A 25,765-nucleotide genomic window follows, 5' to 3' on the forward strand; every position below is an offset into this window, starting at 1 on the left:
AACCCAAGGCCTGCAGAATTTTTCTTGCAGGGAATTGGGTTTTTGTTGCCATCAACTGAAAGTATTAAGTCAGTTGTCCTTGCTTGTCTGGTGTGAGATAAGCCATCTGGGCCGTTGTGTTCAAGCTGGCACCCAGGAATATTACCTCTTGTGACGGCACTAGTTTTGATTTCTTTTTGTTTACTGTATACCCAAGGCAACTTAATAACTGTTTTACAAATGCCAGATGCTCTAGAAGAATGTCCTTGCACTCTGCTTGAATCAGGCAGTCGTCCAGGTACGGATAAATTTGAATTCCTTTCTGTCTGCAAAATGCAATTACTGTTGCCAGGCACTTTGTAAAGACCCTGGGCACAGTAGATAAGCCAAAGGGCAGTGCAGAGAAATGATAGTGCATTGAACCTGCTATGAATCCGAGGTATCTTCTGCAGTTTTGTCTGATCGGGACATGCAGGTATGCCTCCTTGAGGTCCAAGGTCACGAGCCTAGCTTTCTTGCCCAGCAATGGGAAGAAGCTGCTGTAGTGTCAACATTTTGAATTTCAGAACATCCAGGTAAGTGTTTAGAGAAGAAAGATCCAGAATGGGCCTCCAGGCTTTGTCTTTTCTGGGAACCAGAAAGAGTCGAATAAAATCCTTGTCCTTGCTCTTGTGGTGGTACCTCTTGAATAGCTCTCATTTCCATGAGTGCTGTAATTTGTTTTTGAGCCTCTGCCCATTGATTTGGTGGCAGATTTGGCATTCCTTTTAACCTTGGCAGAGTGTGAAAGTGGAACCTGTAACCTTGAGATACAATGTTGAGAACCCATTTGTCTTTGGTGATCCAATGCCAATTGTGATGGAAAAGTGCTAGTTTTCCTCCCAAGGGGGCAGGGGCTGCCAGGAGAGAGTTGCTTGGCAGCTGTAATGGGAAATCATTGAGGCTGCTTTTTATATGGTTGGGGCCTGTCTTCCCCTTCTTTCTGGCCTGGTGCACCCCATTGTCAAGGCATGTAAGGACCTTGTGGTTGACCTCTACCTCTCGGACGCCTGTATCTGCCCTTTTGAGGTCTGTCTGTAGCTGGAAAGGACCAGTTCTTTGTTGGCCAATTTCTGCTAAATCTTGGTGGCTAAACCAGTAAGAAATCCTTTACTGTTTGCATAGATTTTGCCTTATCCTCCATTTTCTTTAATACCTCTTCTGCCTTAACTCCAAATAACACATCCTGCTGTAAAGGTGCATCCAATAATTTTGCTTTAACATGATCTGGTAACATATGTTCTTTTAACCAAGCATGCCTTCTAATGACAGAGCCTGTAACTGCTGCTCTACAGGAGGCCTCTAAAGAATCAAAACCACATTGCAAAGTATGCTTTCCCACTTGTTCAGCTGCATGCAATAAATCCTGCATTTCTTTAAAATTAGGAGGATCTGAATCTGGAAGCATTTTTTGTTTTAACTGAGACATCAAAAATTGCTGATATTTTAGCATGTGAAACTGGCAATTTAAGGCTCTCATTGCTAAGGTTGCAGACATATATACTTTCTTTCCCCATCTGTCTAATGCCCTGGAATCTCTGTCAGGGGGAACTGGGTTTTTTGCTGATGAGGCCTTAACCCCTTTGGGTCCCCGAGAAATAGTTACAGGGTCAGGGTCAGCAACAGGGCTTTTATACAGAAATTTGTGAGAGTCAGGGACTCTAATATCTATTGAGTTTAACTGGGGCTGGAGGTAAGGAGTCAGGGTTTAAGCTGGATTCAGTGTAGGCATCATCCACAATATCTAACACTGGTGGAATAGCAAGGGGTCTGTATTGAGGCAATAAAAGGAAGTCTCTGAGCCTTTTCTTGGATTCTGAGTAATCCTGGCCTTCCCAATGGAAATGCTCCCTCATGGTATGTAAGGTCTCCCCAAAGGAGTAGTCCTCAGGCAGAGAGGCTGATGGAATTGATTCCTCAGCATCAGAATCCTCATAAGGGGGTAAGGAATATCCTAGGTTTGAGGATGAATCTGAAGAAATGGACACCTGGTCGGAAGATTCATAGTCTGCATCCTGTCTGGGCCTTTTATCAGGAGGGGGATGGGACCCCCTGATCAGGGTGATTAGGTCTTCGGCCATTTTGAGCATTTGTTTCTTAGGCATGGAAGCCTGTCCTGGAGAATGCTGCATCCATATCTTTGTTTTTAAGGGGGTCTTAGACTTAGCAGAGGGTTTAATGGTTAAATGGGTAGGTCTGAAGACACCCTCTGAGGCTGTGGATTGCTCAGCTACTTTGGTTCCATCAGAAGGGTTCGGTAGGTTGAAAACAGAGCGTCCAAAGGCCCAGCCAGCTCCAAGTGGGAGTCTGATGCCGTCTGTGGTTCTGTGGAAGCGGGTGTCAGGGGCTCGTAGGTGCCTTGCTGAAAACCAGAGAACTGGCAACCGGCCTAGAAGAGGCCTCGTTATCAGTTTTGGGCCTCAGATGCCTGTCCTTGTCTTTGCACTTTTTATGTAATCCTGTCATCGGGAGTTCCGACGGCATGGTGTAATTGAATTTTCTGCCAAAATAATGTCGGGCAAAATCAAACAGACGTTTAATAGTGCGCTTGTTAAACTTAGCACAAAACCGATAACCAGTGACGTCGTGGTCTGGGCTTAGGCATGGAATACAATGGGAGTGGAAATCCTTATGAGGTATTTGCTTCCCACAAGAAATACAGTTATTAACTTTTACTGACATCTGTCTGAGGCAAGAAAAAGTTTCCCCAACGGGCTACTTAGCTTTGTAGAAGACTTCGGTTCTGGATTCGGAATGAAAATCTCAGGAGTCGGCCGACCGGCACTTGCGAAATGCTTCTGCTTCAGGCACCACACAGCAAGAAAGACTGGAGAAAATGGCATTGGCTGCATCTTATATACCCCTGTCGCACTGACGTCAGGGAGGAGGCGACAGCAACAGACACCGGACCAAGACTTTGGAACTCAGGCCGACTGGGGAACCGCCTGACGGCAGGATAACCTAAGTGTAATGACTGCAGCAGTGTAACACGATGAACATCATGGGTATTATTTTTCCCCCAAGCATAAACACAGTCTTCTGCATGTTGCAAATGTATTCCATGGATACCTCAAAAATTACTCCTCGTGTAGAATTTTTATAATGCATTGCTCTACAATCCAAGTTTATGAAAAAAAAATCATAAAAAAGTCTTTGCACAAGCTCCTTTTGGATTATTTTGATATTTTCTAAAACTGAACTGCATCATAAGAAAAGGGTGGCTTTATCCACCCCACAGCATATTTACCATGGGATTTCAAAACCAAAAAAAAAAAATCTAGTCTGCACATTAAGAAGGTCTCACTACTAAAATGGCTCTGAGATTCCCAATTTCATTTCTCATTTGACATTTTATTTTACTTCACTTAGCCAGTTAAACTGCAAACAAGTTAACTGTTCTATTGATCCTTTCAGTATAGTACAATAGGAACCAAGAATAAATACATAAATACAAGAGACAGCTGGAAAGCATATGTGTAATCCACAATTGGAAGCATACAATAGAACTGCTGTGAGGTTACAGTTAGAAAGCACACAATAAAGGGATTATTGTATATAATGTGCATTATATATAAGATGCACAGGATAACAGTCGCTTTGTAAAATACAATAAACATATGTACCACAAATCAGATAATGGCTGTGCTACTTTGTGCAATTATTTAGCCATTATCATGGAAGAAAGTGCATTTTCTCCCCTGAAATAGGAAGTATTTCAAACTTTTCTTGAAACAGACTAAATTAAGAAGCCAGTCACTAGCGGAATCCCATAAGGATTAGTGCAAGGGCCGCTGCTTCATGGCATCCACTTCTCTGCCTCTTTATGATCAACTTTGTAGATGACTGTAAACCAGGCATCATCAGTGAATCTCCTAATAACAGATATCATTCAAGAGGGCCTGATGCAAACAACTGGTGCCAGGGCCATGGATTAAAATGCAATGTGGTAAAATGCATAATCATACTCTTTGGAAAGACAGCTGCCTCTGGAAATTACAACATTGATAATACACCTCTAAAAGTAGAGACATTTCTCAGGGTTATGGGAATGCATGTTAACAGTTACTTGACATTTGATCACCATGTGTCTACTGTGGTGAGAAAAATCATTTTACCTGCCACAACTTATAAGTAAGGGCATGGCATCCAGGCACAAGGATGTCATTCTTCCACTCTACTAGGCTCTCAAACCAATTACAGTGTACAATGTACCCTTCAGCATGTACCTAACCAGGCACTTGAAACAGCTCAAGACTACAGATGTTCCTCACTAAAAGAATACTGAGATTAAACAACAAGTCCTACACAGTGTCAAAGCCCTGTCCCTCTACTTTTGTCACTTACAGACTGCTGTATGGTGAACTATGCCTAGCTACAAGGTATCCCCTGCTCCCACACCGACAGACTTGCAGTATAACCACAAAGCAGATAACATTAGAAATAACCATTATAAGGACCAAAGCCTTAACTGCAACACAAACAGGACACGTTTGAAGGACCGGTATGTGTCACAAAGATTACTCCTTCTCTGGAACAGGCTTCCTATCCACATGAAGCAAACCTCATCCCTGGACATGTTCAAAAGAGGCTTGGACAGGTGGATGGGAAATCTCAGGTTTGGCACATGTTCTTAATAAACAATGACCAGGGGCAGCATGTGAATGCTTGACATCTACTAGCCTATATCATTATTGCAAAAATGGTACTTGTCAGCAATATTTTGGTAAATACGAGATAAGCTTAGCTAGGCTCAAATGGTTCTTGGGCTGATAATCTTGCAACCACCTATGAACCCATGTTTGAGATTTTTGTATTCAGACATTTACTCTGTGAATGAAATTACTGCAATTTATACATGGATATAAAGCCAAACAGCATTTGGGTTGTATCAAGACAAAACATTTCAGTTAAAAAAACAAAAATGTTCATGTCACAGAAAGTCGAGGAGAAAGGGACTTGTTTCCAGTTCCTTAAAAATGCACGGCTTTCCCCAAAAATCACATTTTAAATTTTATGCCCAGTTTGTTAGGTTTAAAAATACATTTCAAAATTATCTACAGTACCATTTGTGGTCTTTATGTATTAATTACACTCTTCTCAAAAATTATATTACAATCAACAAATTATTTTTTACAATGTTTACCTAACTTTATCAAAAAACTAACATTTTCCCAGAAATCCATGCTTTTGTACATTTTCCAACACCATTGATTCAGATATACTTACACATTTTCTGGTCTTGTCCTATGAGCACTGAATGGAACTTAAGGTCAGGTTAGACTAAAATTAACTGGCAAGTTGCTTTATTGTACAACACAGACATTGCAAATGATAAAGAAACATTAAACTTATTTATTATCTTTATGACATTACTATACATTTACCCACCCATTTAAAATCAGACAAACTACTTCAGCCTGTTAACTAAAAACATCTTTGTGCATTCATTTATCTTCCTAAATTTCATAATAAATCTAATTGGTTCGCTGTATGGAAAAATACTGTCACTGGACCAGCAAGGAGTCTGTACAGTTAGGTACCGGGTTTCCATATACAACCACCTTTATAAACTACTGAATACATGTATATGTGGGTATGTGCATGTGTGTGTGATCATATCACTCACACTCTTAAGAGTCGCATCCAGCTCCTAGAGTGAACCCATGGAGTTTAAGGCAAAGGAGTGCATGGAAGTAGGTTGCCAGGTCTTTCTTCTGCATCACACATGCATGCACTCATAGCTACTGGAAATTTAGAGTCCCCAGTCCACCTTATCACATGTCTTTGGAATGTGGGAGGAAGCCAGAGCACCCATAGGAAACCCATGTGAACACAGGAAGAACATGCAGACTCCACATAGAAGGCTCCCCTTCTGAGAAGAGAACCAGAGAGCTTCTTGTTGTGAAGCAGCAAAACTACCCACTGTGCTACGGTGCTGCTGCTGCTACATATACATATATATATATATATATATATATATATATATATATATATATATATATATCTCTATCTATACACACACACACACACACACACACACACACACACACACACACACACACACACATACATATATTATTTTCAAGATACATGCTACATTAAAGCTTTAAACTACACTGCAGTCATGTTTTACCAAATTATAAAGAACCATTGATGTCCTTTTATACCACTGTTACAGTATTCTTCATAGAAGGGATGTCCAGCCTAGAGCAGCCCGTCTCTCGGCCAGTATGAAAAAAGCCTAAAAAAGATTGTGTGTGCACAGTACATCATATTTATGCCCCCACACAGAGCATAGTGCATAAAAGGGACGTACAGATGAAACTATCCAAAACTTTTTTTGCCACCAGTTCAAATGTCATTTTTGCCAGTTGGTCTGAATGCCTTATTGCTGTACTGAATATTTAGCAACACCAGATAAGTGTCCTTTCATTTTTTTTTTTTTTTACTACCTAGAGATCACATCATCCAAGAAGGGGAAAATGTCAGTGTGTGAGGCAGATTCCCCATAAGGAAAATCACACAGTGTCGCTTTTGTTTTGGTGCTACCCACAACCATACCTCTTGTAGTGTATGTAAGGCATTTGTGCCCAAGGCACTCAGAAGCCATTTAGCTTGAAAACCAACAGTTTAAACAGTTAGCCCAGGGTACCATGGCAGAATCCTTTAGCCCTGAGAAACTCCCACTAGGTAAAAAGAAGGCTAAGAAGTCTCGACTGGATTCTGTAGCTGTCCAGCCTCTAACTGATGTCCCTCTAGAAGCAAGTAATAGCTCTGTAGGTCATTAAGCATTTACATTGGATTCCTCTGCCATGACTCTGCATGTCCTCCAAGGCTTTGCAGGTGTCTGCTCTGGACATCAACGGGGAGCCACTGGATTACCTTGGAGGGTCCTAGAAGGATGCCACAGATGTTTGTAGGTCATTTAGCATTTACATTGGATTCCTCTGCCATGACTCTGCATGTCCTCAGAGACGTTGCAGGTGTCTGCTCTGGACATCAACGGGGAACCACTGGATTACCTTGGAGGGTCCTAGAGGGATGCCACAGATGTTTGTCAGGGTGGAAGTTCCAGGTTCTCTTATCGACCAAGGGTCAGAACCCCCAGTATTTGTTAGGGCTGATGTCCCTGCTAAGAAAAGACAAAAACTGAAGCATATTTCGATCCATCCTATGGCTCCTCAAAAGGGGAAATGGCAAAAGTTTACTCGGGGCTTGTTTTCTGACGTAATGGCCCCTAAAGCCTCCTCAAAGGGTTTCAGAACTTGCTCCACCTTAGACCTCTACTCCTTCTAAATGGCTTAGGGTACCAGATTTCTCGGATGGGGATTCAGCATCTGGTGAGGGGTCTTTGTCCTATTCTTCATAGATGCCTTTGCCTTATTGTTCTGATGAAGAGGGGTCTGTTAGCCCTGAGTCTCCTTTCAAGGAATTGTCCTTTGAGGACACAATTGCCAAGATGATGGAATTCTTTAAGGTCGGATACTTCTCAAGTGTTTGATATTCACAGAAGATATTAGGAGTTGCTTCAGGTAGATACTCCTAAACCAAATCAGCAGTTCCTCCTGTGTTGGCTGCCTTGTTAGATACTTTCATTGCTGTTACCAAGCATACCTCTCCAAGCATACCTCTCAACTATACAGATTTTTGCAGAATGTCCAGAGTTTTGGTCTGTTCCTCATAAAAATTAGTTTTTCTGGCAAATCATTGACGATTGAAGTCAGAAAATAATGACAGATACTTGAGTTTCAAACTCCATACTCCAGAAAAAAAAAAGTCATGCTACTAGCATCAACTTTCTAAGTTTGTAAGAACAATATTTAAAATTATCCCTATTTTTGGGGCGTTGTCCACCATTATATATCGCTTTATCCAGATTTCTTGGTCTTAGTTTGAGAGGTATGTATTCCAAGTGTCCTGATTCTCAGCCTCCTACTCCTAACAAATCTGATAAGTTCTATAAGGTTCCTGAGGATTGTCACTTTTTATTTAAATGTCTTTCTGCTGAGCCTGCTGTGGTGTCACCCTCTTCTGACAAACCTTCTAAACTTTTGCCCTCTTCCAAACTTTTGAGAGGATTGGCAAGAAAGTTTACACTGCTTCTATTTTGGATTTTAGGGCTATTAATTACCACAGCAACATGACCAGATATGCTCTGGCCTTGAATAGTCAAGCTTATCAGGTTATCTTTGCCCGGTTTAATTCTAAAGGCCAATTCTCTGCCTTACCATTTTTACGTTCTGCTTCTCAAGTGGCTTGCCACTCTATTAAGGGTGGCTATGATGCTGCTGTCTCTTCTAGGGCTGCAGCTTTTGGGTCCATCATGAGGAGTTATTCTTGGCTTCTTCTCCAGTCTCTACCAGAGGACAGTACGGCCAACTTGCTGGATGATCCTCTGGAAAATACACATCTTTTTGGGACTGATGCTACTGACATGTTTTAACTATCTTCAAGAGAAATACAAAATTTTGCAAGACCTTAAACATATATTTTTGTTTCGCCTATCCAAGTTCCAAAGGAATTATCCTTCTAGCTTTGCTTTCATTCGCAGGCAACTCCATTAGGGAGGCGGTTCCAAACTAACATTTCTCAGATTTCTGTGGTCCAGAAGCCTCCAGTCACTTCACAAGAACTGTTCACTGATGCCTCACACATGGGGTGGGGGGGGCTTCTCTTTGTCACAGGAAAGTTCAGGGTCTTTGGCCTCCCCATCAGATGTCAGACCATATCAACATTAAAGAGATTAAAGAGATGAGAGCTCTAATTCTGGCCTTTCAGGCTTTTCACCCATGTTCAATCCAGGCCCCTTGAAGGTGTACAAAGGCAATACTATGGTGATGGGGTAGGTCAACAAGGAGGGCATGAAATCTTACCTCCTCTGCAGAATGGTGCTTCAGGCTTCGTAAGTGGCTCTGAGTTATTAGTTAACTCTTCAAGCAGTATACATTCCACGCAGTATACATTCCTTCAGAGCACAAATCAAGTGGCAGACATGAGCAGGTCCAAAACACAGCTTCACAAAGGCATGTTTCTGGACATTATCCATTGATGGGGTATTCCTCGGGTAGAGCTTTCTGCCTCCCCTCTGAACAGTCAGCTTCCTGTCTTCTGTTCCAGAGTGCCATGCCATCTGGAGTGGAAGATGGACATACTTTCCTTTCCCTGGAACTGGGTGTTTCTTTATGCTTTCCCTCCTCTTCCAAGAGTCCTGCAGAAGATTCAGCTAGATTCCCAAAAATCTTGCTAGTGACTCCCTTTTGGTCGAGACAGCACTAGTTACTCAATGCATCTGGCCAGGGGCAAATCACCATAAGTTACCTCACCAGTTGCATCTCCTCACTCAGGAAAATGAGTCTTTCATCCATCCCCACTTTTCCACTCTGCAACTGACATTGTGGGTGATAAAGGTTTTGATCCCTTTCAGGCACCTCTTTTTTGAGGACATGTTCAGGGTTTTACAGGAGGTAAAGAAACCCTTAGCCAGAAAATATGTCCAAATGGAAATGATTTTCAGTCTAGTGCCATGCTTGTAACCAAGACACTTTTTCCCTTGGGGATCCCTCTGGTCCTCTCTTATTTGTGTGAGTTGCTCCAGTCTGGCTTGTCTATTCTTCTGTGAAGGCCCATTTGTCAGCCATTTCAACTTATCTGCCCTTGAATGCCCTTGAATCCTCCTTTGACTTCTCATTTCAAGGTCAAGCAATTTCTTAAAGGCATCCTGCATATTAGACCTCCAAGGAAAATTATTCCTCCTCTTTGGGACCTTAATTTTGTTTTGGAAAAATTGACTCGACTCCTTTTGAGCCTAAAGATTCTGCTTTTTTGCAATACTATACCTGGAAGACTTGTTTTGTTGCTGGCTGTTTCTTCTGCTAAGATGATTTCTCCAGGGTTAGTTCCAGGCCCTTATGGCCATTCCTCTTTTTTCCCCCCACAGGGACAGGGTGTCCCTTTGTACCAATCCTTCTTTTATGCCCAAGATAGTAAATGAGTTGTCTTCAAATCAGTTGGTACAACTCCCTTCGTTTTTCCCTTCACCTCAGTCTGCTAGTGAGAGGGTCCTGCATACCTTGGATTTGCACAGACAGCTCAATATATATATATATATATATATATATATATATATATATATATATATATATATATATATATTCTGGAGCATTTCTCCCCGGGCCTCCGCTGAAAACAGGATCTGTGGAACCTAGTCGGACATTCCCGGTCAACAAATGTTAAATAAAATATATACATATATATATATATATATATATATATATATATATATACATACATACATACACACATACATACACAATATTATATATATATATATATATATATATATATATATATATCATATACATACATATATATATATATATATATATATATACACACACACACATACATAATGTGTGTGTATATAGATATAGATAGATAGATATAAACAAACATGTACAAATACATACATAGTTCAGATTATTGGCCAAGACATTGCCCCCCCTCCCATTTTTTTTAGGCAATACTAACCAGATAAACCTATCAACATAAAACAAGCAAAGGAAAATATGATGTCATTACTGATCTGTGCTGGGAGACTAAACAAAAAACTTCAAGGCGAGAAGGGTTGTACAGAGTACAGGACATTGACATCTGTGTAGTGACTGAGATGTGGATTAAAATAGTGGAGAGCACTCCAGCTGTGCAGGGTTGTAATGCCTTCCACACATGTAGACCAGCTACTGCACAGTAGGGGAAACAGGTGCCTCAATCTTCATCCAGCAGAGATTCACATCAAAACTAGTAAAAAAAAAAAAAAAGTATGATGCACAGCTTTTTCACATCTAAATAACAGTCAGAAAGGTCCTGTACCACACATTACCTAGCTATAAAACCCATTACGACACACAAAAGCCAAAACACCTATCTACACAAATTAGAGTCACTCAGTTTTAAACCCAGTACCATTCTACTAGGTGATGCAAGCCATCTGATACACACTGGGAAGCCTATATCACTAATACTGCACAAGTACAGAGATTCCTGGACTTTGTCAATAGAAACAATCTAGAACAAACAGAGCACGCACTAAGGGGAATACTATCCAGGATCCTGTCCTTACTAATATGAGGGCATCCAATTACACTAAGTGAAGTTAATATTAATACAAATGGCAATACTGACCAAACAGCCAGGCTTTCAGGAGTGGCCACAGTTACCACTAAATAAATATATGCAAATACTCTCCAACCTTACATATTTTCTAAAAGGACCAGCCACAATGAAAGGTTTAAATATATGTAATAATAAAAGAACTTGAAAATAGTCCATATCTATTTACAATAAACCCCAGCGTTTCATACAAAGGAAACATTAAAAATAACACAGGTGGCCAGGTTTACACAGTTACAGAAAAACTAATAGAACTATATTTTCCTGACTAATCTAAAGAGCTATGTATTCCCTGGTCATTACTACAGCAAGGCAAGATGAAGTAGGCGAGTGGTCTTCCTTCTTTTTCAGGATCCAAGAACAGACTGCCCAGTCTGACTAACAGACAGACAATATAATATCTAAACATTATTTCTGGGATAGCTTACAGAATGACAGATCTGGTCATCTGACTCTGTTTTCCACACTATCACCAACACCAGAAGCTGCCAGGATTTTAGCACCTATGTTTTACCATACACACACAGGTAGAGCTTTGCTCAGATCTGCTGCAGCTCCTGGAATCGTAAAACAATGTTGAACCTCTACCCTGCCACAGTAGCAATTAACTCCCTGCTAGAGACAATAAAAAAGGCCGATACTTGGTTTCTCAGACATTTTGTCTCTAGCTGCAACAAGAACGGTAAGATACAATCTTTTTGGCCTAATTTAATTTCAACTATTTTTTAAAGTTTGCTGCAGCTGGATTGCGATTAACCTCTTATCTTCCAGTATCCTCTGTTAAAACACATACATTTAATTCAGTTGCAGTAATACATGTACATTTTTTTCCTTTCCAGCAGGAAACACTGTTGATGCATTTTTTAACACAAGCAACTTTATAAATACATTTTCAACACACAAGGTATTAAGGGAAATGAAGCAGAGAAATCAAATGCCATAATGGAAGTATCAAACAAAAAAAAACTATAAACAGTTAAGACAAGAAGTGTCAGTGTTAGAAGAGTGCAAAAGATGGAAGAGATCAACAAAAATACATGGAAAGACAGATGTGATAAAAGCAGTATCAGAACAGATTAGGATCCATCATGCACTTTTGCAAATAATAAACTAAGGATATTAGCGGAGGCAGAAAAGCTTAGCACAAAATAAGCAATTTACTGATGACACAAAAAAATCTTTATAGAGAATTGGGAAACAGGGCAAAAGGAATTGAAAAACCATGAGAAAAATGAAATATACACATTTTGGGGAAATATGAAGATCTAGATGCTAAATGGATAGAAGCAAAAGAATCAATCAGACATTCAGATGTAAAGGATATGAAATGGGATGAAGTAATGGCCAGAGAAATTGAAACAAAATTAAGAGTTCCTAATCAGAAAATCCCAGGCCCAGATGTATTACCGAACTTCTGGCTAAAAGTATTAACATCTTTACATGAAGATTTAGCCAAGAGTAAGAACTATTTATATGCACACCCTGAACAGACATCAACCTGATTAACAGGAAAAACGATACTACTCCTTAAGAGGAAACCTGCAAGCTATCCTAAAAACTACAGACCAACAACTTGCCTTTCGATGATGTATGAAATATATACTGGAATTGATGCTGAGAGTTTATAGTCATTTAGAAGAAAACTCAATCATGGCAAAAGGATAACAAAAAAAGTTGTATGGATCAAAATCATAATGGAGAACTGTAAAAAAAAAAAAAAAAAAGGGGAGGAATCTAAGTATGGCATCGATAGGCTACAAAAAAAGCATTTGACATTCATGGATACAGGGGTGTTAATGTATAACCATACACCCTACACTGATCAATTACATTACAGGTGATCATGAAACAGTGGCAAAACACTTTGCAGTTACGCTATGATGGAGAAATTATTATTCCAGGGATAAAAATTCAAAGGGGGGATATTCCAGGGTGACTTTTTGTCACCACCGTTATTCTTCCTTGCCATTAACCCAGTAAGCTGTCTATTTAACAGCTTAGGCCATGGCTATAATTTGGCTCCTAGAAAACAACAAAGTGTAAAAACGTCTCATCTTCTCTTTGCCAGTTATTTAAAACCTCATCAGATGAGGAACGGAAAGCACAACTGCAAGTTGTCAACATTTTTTCAGATGATATAAGAATGTCACTTGGTCTTGATAAATGTGCAAAAGCAACCTTTAAAGCAGGAAAACTGCAGCACCAGGAAAAGAAAGTGAGCAAGAGGGAGTGTATAAATACTTGGGAATTGATAAAACAAACAATAAAATGTGAACAAATCGAATAAAACTTAGTAAGGAATACTTTAGAAGATTAAAATGAATCCTGAAAACAGCGTTGACATCTATGAACAAAATTCAAGCTATAAACCAGTTTCCTCTTCCTGTCCTAACATACAGTTTTGAAGTGATGGAATGGCTCCAAAATGTGTTCACTAGATTAGACAGGAAACCAAGAAGGATACTTCATGCTCACCCAATGATTTATAAAAATCAGTGTATACCAAGATTATATATTCCCCATTCCAAAGGAGAGATGGGCCTCCTTGAATCCGATTACATGTACAGATCTGCAATCATGGGACTGCACACATCTGCTGACCTCACAAGAACCAAATGTAGTGAAAGTTTTGAAACATGTGGAAAATACATCTAAGATGACCTCTCTGCTTAGGCTAGGAGAAGCATATCAGCATCAAACAGGAATGGAAATCAAACCACAAGTAGATAAAAATCAGGCAGCAACTGAATGTGCCAAAAAACAAAAGAAAGAATAGAAGGTGAAAGACCAGACAAGAAGTCAAGAAATGTGGAAAATTTTATTTTACATTTGTTGACCGGGATAGTCCGACTGGATACATGTCCATTTTCAACGGAGGCCCGGGGAGAAAAGCTCCAATGGGTACAAAATAAAACATTGCAATAAGGACAATATGATAGAAGCAAAGGTAAACATAGCAATGCAGACAAAATACAGATGAGTAATTAAAGTTAATGTTTTGACATTCAAAAGTAGACAGTTACATGACATTTGTTAGCAGTAGTTATAGTGAGGAGAAATGAAAAACACATTTCCATTGACATGCTTGTACATTAAAGATGGCTAGCCAGGTTTATTACAGTGACAAAGCCAGTTTAGTGTCAGATGTTGTTTAAGTTTGATCTTAAATTCACGTGGGGAGGAGAGCATGGTAATATCAGCTGGGAGTTGATTCCATGTTCTACCTGCAGAATTTGCCAAGAGAGATACTCCTGTTGTGTTGTTGCTTTTGCTTGTAAGAATCTGAAGTCTATTAGAGGATCTAAGCAGTCTCTGATTAGTTTGGGCAGTGATACTATTTCTAAGAGCTGGTGTGTTATCTGGATTATAGAGAATCTTGTACGCTATAATCAGAAGGTTATATTGTATGAGGTTGGGGAATTCTAGCCACCCAAGCTGTTTGAGGTTCATGCAATGGTGGGTTCTGCATGGCTGGCCAGTGACAAATCTGGCAATGTGATTGTAACAGGTAGACAGTCTGTTAAGTAAGGACTTATTTAGATTAGACAGAAGGGGGGAAGCATATGTAAGTGTTGAAATTAGGTGTGAGCGGGCAATGGCAGTTTTGACTGGAGGGGTTAGTAAGGCTTTAATTCTATACAATGAACCAAGATTTTTATTGGTGTTCTTTATTATTTGATTAACATGAAGTTCAAATTTTAGGTTATTGTCAATAATGACACCGAGCAGTTTTGTAGAGGGCTCTGGGGAGATTACAGTCCCATCCTTTGCATTAATGGTGAAAGAGAAAGTTGGAGACCTTTGAGTAGGTGTGAATAACAACATTTTAGTTTTTTTGGGATTTAATAATAGTAGTCAACTAGTGAGCCAGTTTTGTACAATATTAAAGGTGGACTGGGTAGCTTTCTTCAACTCTGCAGGAGATGTGGCTGAGCAAACCAGAGTGGAGTCATCAGCGTATTGAATACAGCTGACATTTGGGATGACAGTACATAAGTCATTAATGAAAATTGAGAACAGTAGGGGCCCCAATATGGAGCCTTGTGGTACTCCAAGGGTGCTTGGTAGTAGTACAGAAAGCTTGTTCTGCAGAGAACAGCCTGTTGCCTCCCAGTCAGGTAGGAATTGAATCATAATAGGGCATTAGAGTCTAGATTGAATGTTTCCATAGTGTGTAACAAAAGTTGGTTATCTACCATGTCAAATGCCTTGGAGAGATCCAAGAAGAGGGATGAAGAGATGTGATTATTATTGCGGTTGCTGTTTATTGTGTTGGTAAAGGCAAGTAGAGCTGAGGTAGTACTGTGGTAAGGTCGAAAGCCGTGATGGGTATCAGACAAGAGGTGATTTTGGATTAGGTGGTGCATGAGTTGTTTGTGTATGCATTTTTCCAATATTTTTGCAAGTGGTGAAAGTATAGCTATGGGTCTATAGTTGGAGAGTTCAGCGCAAAAAATGCATAAATATAGTTGCAAAGTATAGAAAACTTCTGGAAGAACCTCATGTTGATCAGAAACGAACATGGGAATGATTAAGGAGAGGTGAATTCAAATGAAGAGATGAAAGATTAACATTGGCAGCACAAGATAGTGGGCTACGTACACATTGGTTTACAAAGTCCATTGAACATGTGGGAGAAACAGACAAATGTAGGTTTTGTAAAACAGAATTGGAAACAGTTGCACACCTCATTCGTGGTTGCGACATACTAATGGCAGAAGGACTGTAAATTGATAGGCAATAATAATGTAGTGAAACTGTTGCACTGGGGATTGTGCAAACATTATGGTATTGAAAGTCACAAAAATTGCACTGGGGATTGTGCAAACATTATGGTACTGAAATGGCAAAAAAAAAACACTGGAAACACGAGCCACAAAGCATCAGTGAAAATGATAAAGTCTACATCACATGGGATCATCATTACTAACAGTTCAAAAGATAGATGCTAGAAAACCAGATATAGCAGTCCAAGAAAAGAAGACAAAAGTAGCATTGATCATTGAAATTTCCACACCCAGTGACTACAGTGTCTTGTGTACAGAGACACACAGTCATACAATATTAGGATTTGCAGGCAGAAATGAGAGCAATGTAGAAGAAAGATACTCAGTTCCAATAGTAGTAGAAGCAATGGGTCTTATAAAAAAGAACTTACGATTGTACTTAGATACGTTACCAATACATGCACCTCTATACGAATTGCAGAAGCAGTCATTCCTGGGCACATTGCGGGTGCTGCGAAGAGCACTTCTAGCTGACATCAAAGATTGAAACGATACTAATTTCATGAACTTTAATCATACTTGTACTTAGGAATGGGGTCCATTCCCATCATGGTATTAGAAACCCAAAAAATTTGGAGAAATTAGAAAGGAATGATGATTACAATCACAGACAAAGATAATGGAATAACAGATTACCACAAAATTTCCAACGGCTAACCAACTCGATGAAAACAATGTGCTGTGTCTTGAAATACTATCACAAAGGTTCTGTAAAGGCAGCAAAGTTAAAATAAGAGTACTGCATTAACTCGCTTTCAAAGCCCGAACTAGGGTAGTGAGATATATACATACATATATATATATATTGCTGTAATTAAACTTTTATCTTTGTATCTGCAATACTCAAGTGGAAGGTACTTCAATACTGATTAGCACCTTACATGTTGTGCACAGTAAAATATGTTAACCAACATTTCAGTGATGGACAATAAAGCAAAACTAATTCCAATTCTCAAAAAACAAAAGATAGATCAACACATTTAAGAATGAAGGGATAAACCATACCTTTCAAGCAAGACAAAAAGAGACCGTAATGCTTCTCATCCCCCATTATCTAACTCCAAGAGAACATCTCCAATTATTTGATACAACCATTCATCTCCAATTATTTGATACAACCATTCCTACTGCCTCTTAAAACTGACCTTCTGACAAGCTGCATAGTACAAGCAATCCCAGTGGGCAAGCAGGAACATGATGGGATGGGGGAGATCAGAAGATGACCAACAAAGCAGCAGAAATCTGGAAGACAAAATACAGTGTAGCATCACTAAGATGCTTGAAGTTGGAAAGGGATTTTCCCCCCATTATACTGCTTAGGGGAAAAAACAAGACACAGCACCTTCTTTGCTGCATCATCTACATTTTTTGCCTAAATGTAACATAAATTTAAGTAGCAAGAGACATACATTGGAAAATCCACCCCTTTTCTCTCCACCAGCATTTAAACAGCGTGAGCTTATTCTCAAACCAGGGCCACTGGCAATGTACAGAGACCCTGACTTTGTAACAGTGGACTGACTACTCAATGAAAACTTTTGCTATGCAGTTTGAAATACAATGCCAGTTCTGAGAAAGATAGCCCACCCAAGCCAATTTCCGAAATCTTACATGAAAAAGATAACTAAACAAAGTTAAAAAGGTTTAAAAGTTGCATTACATTTTTGAAGAGAAGACACTAAAACTTTACTTCAGAGAATACAAACTTTACAAAATGCAAACAATGCATTAAGACATCATAAAATTAAAATGTTAAATATATTGTTAAAAACTACACTTTAAAATATGTAATCACCATTTTTGAACATTGCATGCCAATGTTTTTATCTTAAACGTTTGATACTAATTTCAAATGTTTTATCTTAAAACGTTTTATACTAATTTCATCTTATTTGAATTGCTACTGCTGACTTGTTTTTATACTAATTTATTTCACCTTATTTGCATTCTTACTGCAGTCTTGTTTCAACCATGTAACTTATATACTGAATCTATTCAAGTACAGTTTTTCAGTTTGATCACCGACTGGAAATTTTACATTCAACAACAAGAATGCGCACTGGTTTATATCAAATCTCTCAATTGTTCCGTTTTGTGAACATCCCCGATTTTGTCTAATTTTTACTGTATACCTTGTAACGGTTTTGATTTTCTGGTAAATCACAGAGGATTAGTCGGCCAATAATGTCAGACTCTACTGGTTCATAGAGGAGTACTATGTTAGCTGCCCTTGCAAGCCATTTTAAGTCGATCCAGTCTTCCTTTTGGTGTTTGAATTAACCTATCCTGTTTAGTATTAGAATGACCTTACTAATCCCAAGGCTAATTACCCCTGGTGAGAATAACTGGGCTCATACCATACATGATGAGAAGACTTCTGTACGGGATAAAGCGTTTTAGGAGCTGCCTCAATCTATTAGTAGTCTAGAGGGCAGTCCTGGGATAAATGTTCGATACAGATCCAAGCTGCACTTTAATGTGGACAGGAATGAGATTTGTGTGGACAGGAATGAGATTTGTTTTATGTGAACAGGAGTCTGTTTCAGAGCAATGGTATCATCTGCAAGCTACACCGGTCCCTCCAAATTGCTCTGTTGATGTCGCAGAATAGGATTAGACCTCTGGGCATAGTATTTCTGGATGCCATTTGACTTCCTGATGTGCAGAAGGTCCATCGATACCGAGTCAGAGGATGCCTTGTATGCCAGACACAAGTAAATCGCTAAGCTGTCTGTAGGATACAGAGTAAACTGACAGGGCTTTGCGACATTCCATGTAGGTCAAATCGTTTAGGCCTTGTATCAGTTTAGTAAGACATCTCTTTGGCTGTTTTAGTTGTTGCATGTGTCTGGAGAGATACATGCCAAACATGGGCATAAACGCAATGATGGCCTAATGAAGACTAAGTAAAGGGGTGGCAAATGACATCTCTACTGCTAGTCATAATCCCTTAATTTATAGCCTTGACAAAATGCTGATTAAAAATTAGGTCACTGCCCCCGTTAGTTCCCAAATCAAGAACAACTGGGTCAACTCCCAGGAGCGTGTTAAAATGTGTTAGCTCTCTCTGGTATACAACTTCCCAAAGGATACAATAAGGTATTTTTTGGCATTTGGCTTCAGTCCATAATTCTGGCACTGGTTATTTGCTTGGGACAAACCTTATTGCAGGATGGCTCCTAGTTTGCAGTCATCTGCAGACTTAGCCAGTGCACTTTTTATTGGCTTTTACTTCACAGAAGTAAATGTCAAAGCAGGAGAGGTCCCAGCACCAAAAACTCTGGGAATAACTGCTGGTAACTAGTCTCTTTGTGGACTAGCCTCCCCATTATAAATTTCCTTTGTCCTACCTACAAGTCAGTGGCAATCCAGCGGGTGATGTAGGGGGGTTTATTCACAGTTTATTTAGCTTTTCTACTATGCCTAAGTAGGTGATTTTGTCAAAAGCTTTGTCCAGGTCAAAAAATGTGGTGTGTAGTGCTTTACCTTCATCCATTGCTTTGATAATCTTTGCAAAAAAGTACACTAGGTCGAGTACACATGACCTACCCTTGACAAATCCAAACTGAGATGCGTCCAGCACTGACAAATCTAAACTGAAACATGTCCAGTGTTTAGAGATCCCCTATGTCTTTACTGATTAATTCCATGGTAAGTCTTACCAAGGCTTTGCAAATCAGGCTGGTCACACTTGTGGGTCTGCAGTTTCCTGGGTCTGTGGAAGGTCCCCCATTATGCAGGGAAATGACTGTAGCCGTTCTCCATTCACGTAATAAAAAACCTGTATGAATGCTGAGGTTGGACAGTGTTGTTGGGGGGGTGGCAAAATCATGCTATCCGGGGATATTGTCATGGAGTATTTTTAGCTTATGATGGTGTTTTCAGGACTTGGTCTTTTGCGTTAGCTGGAGCAGAGTTGGTTTCAGGTACATCTTGTGGGACAGATGAAGGAGAAGGGGGTTAATATTTGAACTGAATTTAGTCAGCCAGTAGGTTAACTATATCCTCAACCTTACAGGTAACATTGTTCCCAATCAGCTCAGTGCATTGCTGCATTGTGCTTCCGAGATTTCAAATGTAATTGAAAAAGGCCTTGTGACCGTCTTTGGCTTGGACTGCTATTTTAGCCTCAAATTTGGCTTTAGTGGATGCTATTAAGCTCCTGAGTTGCTTATTTCAATGATGAGGACTCAATCATTCTGGGACTTCTTAACTTTGGTCAAAATTCTCCACTTTTACTGTAAAGCTTGTTGATACTCTGGTTCCACTGGGGGGGGGGGGGGTTATGAGGTTTGCCCTGCACCTGTTCCAACAGGGTACAGCTACATTTATGTAGCTGTTTGCATGCTGGTACACTCTGCTGGTGTATGACTCCATGTAGTCAGCAGAGTTAAACTGGGTTTGGTGGGAAACTGTAGTTTTCCAATGTATCACATAGGACTACTTTGTCTTACAAAAACTTATAAATGTACCTTAGATGGAAGGGGTCTTTGTTTTTAATTTTATGTCAGAGGAGACTGCTTGATGGTTATGCCTAACAAATGATGAAAATTTGCAAGGGATGATGCAAGATGTCCCTATATTAGTAAGGACAAGATCTAAATAGTTGTTCCCCCTAGTTGGTAGTCTATTTGTTCAAAGGCATTTGTATTGAGAAAAAAAAAAAAAAAAAAAAACTCCAGGAATCTATGCTTGTGAGGTTCGTATTCGACAGTCAAGATAGTTTTGATCACTTAGGAAAATGGTATCTGGTTTAATAGTGAGCGATTCTAGTTCTAGTAGACAATTGTTGTTGCATTCTTGAATCATAGAGCGAGTTCTATAGCTAGCTAATTTATGGCACAGAACCTGATCATTATTTTGACATGATGAAGGCCTAGTGCATCATGCTGCTTTACCAGCCTTGACGAGTCTTTCTTCTGGATGAAGACAGACATACCTCCACCTTTTTTCCTCCCTTCTCCCCAGCTGCTGGTCTAATGTGTGGAAGGCATTCTTGCCCTAAACCATGTCCCTATCACTACACAGACATCTACATCTTCCAAGGTGAGGAGGGCTTGTAGATGTGGAGTTTTTTTAGACTCCTAGCACTGATCAGTAACACCTTCATATCTTCTTTTGCTTGCTTTGTTATGTTGGTAGGTTTATCAGGTTGGCATTGCCTAAAAAAAAAGTGGTATGAGGTGGACAATGTCTTTGCCAATAATCAAAATCTTAGAGGCGACCACAAATGCAGGCCATACCTGGGCAAAGCAGTGTGGCCTGTTGATCATATCCTCCCAAGCTGGCAAATATTGGACCCCCCTCTAAACTGCACCAAAACCTTAGGCAATTATTTTTTTTACTCATATTGTGACATCATCCTTGGGAAAAGGTAAAATGCTGCTCAATGCTAGGCTCATACCTGCCTGGCATGCACAGTCTGAGAGCTCCATCATGTCTCTGTTCACATAGTTCAGGAAGGTACATCTCAATTCAATGACACTCACATGTACAGTGATAGCGTCATACCGGTACTTGTTGTTCAAGTGCAGGACTGTGTGTCTGGATGGACTGACCCTGGCACCAGACAAGCAATTAACAATCACTCTTTCCTTGTACGGTCTGACAAAAAGGTACATCAGAAGGTCTTACAATGGGGTCACCCATAACTAAAATGTTTGGCTGGGTAGCTGCCCGCCTTAAGGGCTCAGCATATGTGAGTTTGGGACTCCTAGTGCTATGTGTGCTTTGTTCCTGCGTTGCATTTTGGAGATCTTTGAGGTTTAGACAAGTTCATTTTTAGAACCTCAACATATGATGCATTATGTGTACTGTGGTGGCCTTGGAGAGGTGTGTTGTGTACTACTGACAACTTCGGTGTCTGGAGTTTACTGTGTGTGACATTTTTGCCTCAAAGGACATCTTTCACATACCGTGTTATGTGGTTTGAGTAGATGACCGTCAAACAGCATGACACAATTCCTACTGTCTCAAGATACACACCTCAGTTAGGCTGAAGTGCTGGTCCATAGTTTCAACAGGAATGACTCAGGAGGGACACGGTGACTAAAAAGCTTAGTGTCTGGTTTGTTTAGGATACTGTATGGGTGGACTTGCTGCTCAGATGTGGAGAAATGTCCAGTTACTTGGTCAGGGGTGTACTGCAGCTCAGGGTGCATTTATTTGCACTTGTTACTGTAAAACCTGTTGCATCAATTCATTTTTGCAAACCATGTATATGAGAATTACTGCATCATTACTTAACTTTTTTTAACACCTCCATTTGGAATGTCTATGTCAATTTGTGTATTTTCCAGTCAGACTTTCCAAGTAGTAAATAAATTATACAATGACCCCCCATTAATATTCCAAAATGTGCACGCTGATTGGTCAGCATGCCCGTTGTAAATAAGACTTATACTAATGGAAAAAGGTCCTGTCGCCTGGACTTTTTCCATCTTTTTTTTTTTGTGTGTGCGTGTTAAGACAGCAACGGAGAATGGAAGAGCGCTGTTGCTGTAATCTCTCTATGTTAAACGGGTTTAACATAGCGAGATATCTTAAAAAAAGCAACGGAGATCTTCCTTTCTCTGTTGCTTTTTTTAAAGCAGTCTCGCTATGTTAAACTCTTAACATAGCGAGACACCTTTTAAAAAAGCAACAGAGATCTTCCTTTCTCCGTTGCTTCCACACACAGCTCTGATGTACTGCGTAAGCATACACATGTGCAGTACATCAGAACTGCCGCAGAATACCGGACAGCTGCGGAAGGGCAGCACGGAGGCATTATTCAACGCCATTATTTAAGAAAAGTATTTTTTTTCTTAAATAATGTCATTGTATAAAACACTAAAAGTACAACCATCGACCACACGACAAGTAGAACCCACAATAAGGCACAGACCAGGAACCTGTAGCAGAAATGTTTAATCCAATAAAAGCACACCGACTGAGCGCTTTCACCAGTACCACTGGCTTCTTCAGAGTCGTTTACAAATACACCCAGCATACCTTCCTTTAAATAACACACAAAAATTCAATTAATTAATGAATCAATTAAACCATTCATCTATTACTCTGGTTTAAAGGTATAGTTACTATTTTTACATTTCTTTCATACTTCACATACTGTCATTCCTAGCTTAATAGGTTTAAAATATTGTTACACAGTTTCATAAAGAAAAAATCTTATGTTTAAAATTAAGTTTAAAATTGAAAATTATAATATTATAAATTATAATTTCTACTTGTACAATATCCATTCAATGTTGGCCATACCTAAACAAATGTTTATATAACAATATTTGAAGACATAACTTTTGCAATATGAATAAAAATGTATATAAATATATCATCTATCATATACAATTTTTTGTCTAGTAAACCCACATTTATGTTTATTGTTATTTTTTGTTAAATGTATATGTGTAAAAATGTCTATCTATAAAAAGTGTTAATTTACAAAAATATATATATTTGTGTTTTTATAAATGTTTTTAAATCCTGTGTATTAGTGTTTTTAAATTACCATTTTTAAATTAATATTTTTGAATTGATATTTGTCATATGTGTAAAAAACTTAGTGTTTTATATTCTTATTGTTAAAATTGTTGAAACATATAAACTCAATGTAACACCTTTAGCTTATTATAAAAAAATGTAATAATATCAAACAATTTGTGCCTTGTGTTTCAACACCGGCTTTAAAGAAATACACTCATTAAGCCCTGGAAATTTCGTGGCATTCAATCTGATCTGCCACTCCATTTCACGTAGGGCTACACTGTTGTTAATGTCACAATTAATGTCTGATTTCACTCTATCAACTATAAAAAATAAAAACTTTTTAAATAAATGACAATCTTTGGAGTAAAGGTAGAGGGCATTGTGTTCGTCTTTCCTTCTAATGGAACTACAATGTTCCCTTATTCTTTCTTTTAAACATCTCGTAGTCATGCCCACGTAAAATGCCTCACATGACATACATGAAGCTACGTAGACACAATTTCTAGTTGTACAGTTACAAACACCTGGGCAGGCGATGGTACGTTTGAAACCAGCTACACTCAAATAGGACCCCTCAGCAATGTATCTACATGTTTTACATCTACCACATTTATTAATAAGTGATCTTCCATACCCATTGCTAGTCCTCTCCAGTATGTCCTTCAGGTTATAACCCCTAGCGTATGTTATGTGTGGTCGATGGTTGTACTTTTACTTTTTTATTTGTGAGTTCCTATTTTGGAGCCGATTCTGTCTTTTGATTGTATAAAACACTGAAAAAGTGAAAGAAGACCATGCTCTCTTTTATGCCTCAGGATCACTTTCTGATGAAGACTTGCCTTAGTCGAAAATGTATAGATTGGTTTGGTGTTTTGTGATTTTCAATAAAAGATCCTTTTAAGAAGGAATCCTGGTTTCCGACCTCTATTTGGAGGCTCCTTGCAAGTCTTTATTTTTGGTTTTGGTTGTCGTTTGACTTGCTTCCATCTTTTGGTTTGGTCATTGTATAATAGCAATAACCCATTTCTGGGTGTGGGTAATGCTGAATTTACCCACGGTTGTCTGTTTGGCCACTCTGGCTTTGCCCTCGTGACCAAACTACACCAACCGTGTGTAAATCCAGCATTACCCACACCCAGGCATGGGTTTATTGCTTAAATAACCAACCCTACAGTCATTAAAGAGGAAAGTCAACTATTTTTTTTTTTTTGGGGGGGGGGGGGCTGCTATTATGTACAAACTTTGAATTACCATTGCTTTTTTTGTCTTCACTGACCTGAAAAAAGGTAAAAAAAAAAAAAAAAAAAAAACAGTAAAGATAATTAGAAACCATCAGTATTGGAGAATGTCCCTGCAAACATGTTTACTGTGTGTGTCTGCGTGTAAAAGTCTCTATATAGCTTGAAGATCAAAACAACTATCTTCAGTGCAGCCCTAGAGACAGTAAAATGTGGTTATGTCAAATATATCATGGGAGGAACGTTTTGCATTGAAGACATGATGTACAGGTACAACACTGTAACCTCAAGGGAAAAAACTTGCATAGGAGACTAATCACTAAACTGTCTAAAGAATACCGTCATATTTCTGTTTTCAGGTTTCCTTTTTTTAGATTAGTACTACACTTCAAAAAGTGTAAGACAGGCTACTGCAAACCACACACACACACACACACACACACACACACACACACACACACTCCATTACATAGTCCTGGCAATATTAAACATATGCCTTTACATTTCAAATGTTTGCATGAACAACCAATTATCTTGTTACTCAGTTTTCTTTACACTATTCAGTTCCTGTGTATTTCACAATTTAGTTGTCTTCTGTTTCATTTTGCAAGACTCTCAGTACCCAAACCCAAACAAATGTTCTATTGTAGACATTTTCTAATAATATCTTCAGCTTTCAACGTCTGTTAACCCTTTGTGAGATTCGGGCAAGTTTTCTGCAGCAGTTCTTTGGCCTTTGTACAGGAGAAGAAAGGAATAAACGACTTATGCCCATCTTATTTCGTCCAGTCCTTTTTGGGGTTTTGTGTTGTTTAACACACCTATTTTTGTACTTTATGCATTTATTTCACATTATGCCACTTTGTTCTCCTTTATTCCACAAGTTGCCCCCTTCGTATGCAGTTTTTTTTTTATTCTCTGTTCATAGGTTCATAGGTTCATACTAGGCTATCTGCCCGAGGGCATTTACAAGCCTAGCCCATAGTTTTGTGGCTTACGCCACCCCTTTAGTATGGGGAACTATACCGATTATTTTGCTGTGCCTCTGTTGAGCAGTGACACTGA

General features: G+C 39.2%; 1 protein-coding gene across 2 annotated transcripts in view; it reads right to left on the reverse strand.

The window, feature by feature from the left end:
- LOC122808748 (ras-related protein Rab-11A-like) overlaps nt 1-25,765 on the reverse strand; it is a 317,065-nt gene that overhangs the window by 260,534 nt on the left and 30,766 nt on the right. Inside the window, exon 1 of one of the 2 annotated variants that reach the window (XM_044079764.1) lies at nt 16,980-17,040. The exons of the other annotated variant lie outside the window; for it this stretch is intronic. Within the exon in view, the coding sequence (XP_043935699.1) occupies nt 16,980-17,025 (46 nt within the window). The 5' untranslated portion in view covers nt 17,026-17,040. Of the gene's footprint in view, nt 1-16,979; nt 17,041-25,765 lie in introns of those variants that run through there. 2 annotated transcript variants of the gene reach the window in all.

Source organism: Protopterus annectens, chromosome 8.part0 (assembly GCF_019279795.1).
Source record: "Protopterus annectens isolate FY-2018-M chromosome 8.part0, PAN1.0, whole genome shotgun sequence".
NCBI classification, from domain to species: Eukaryota; Metazoa; Chordata; order Ceratodontiformes; family Protopteridae; genus Protopterus; species Protopterus annectens.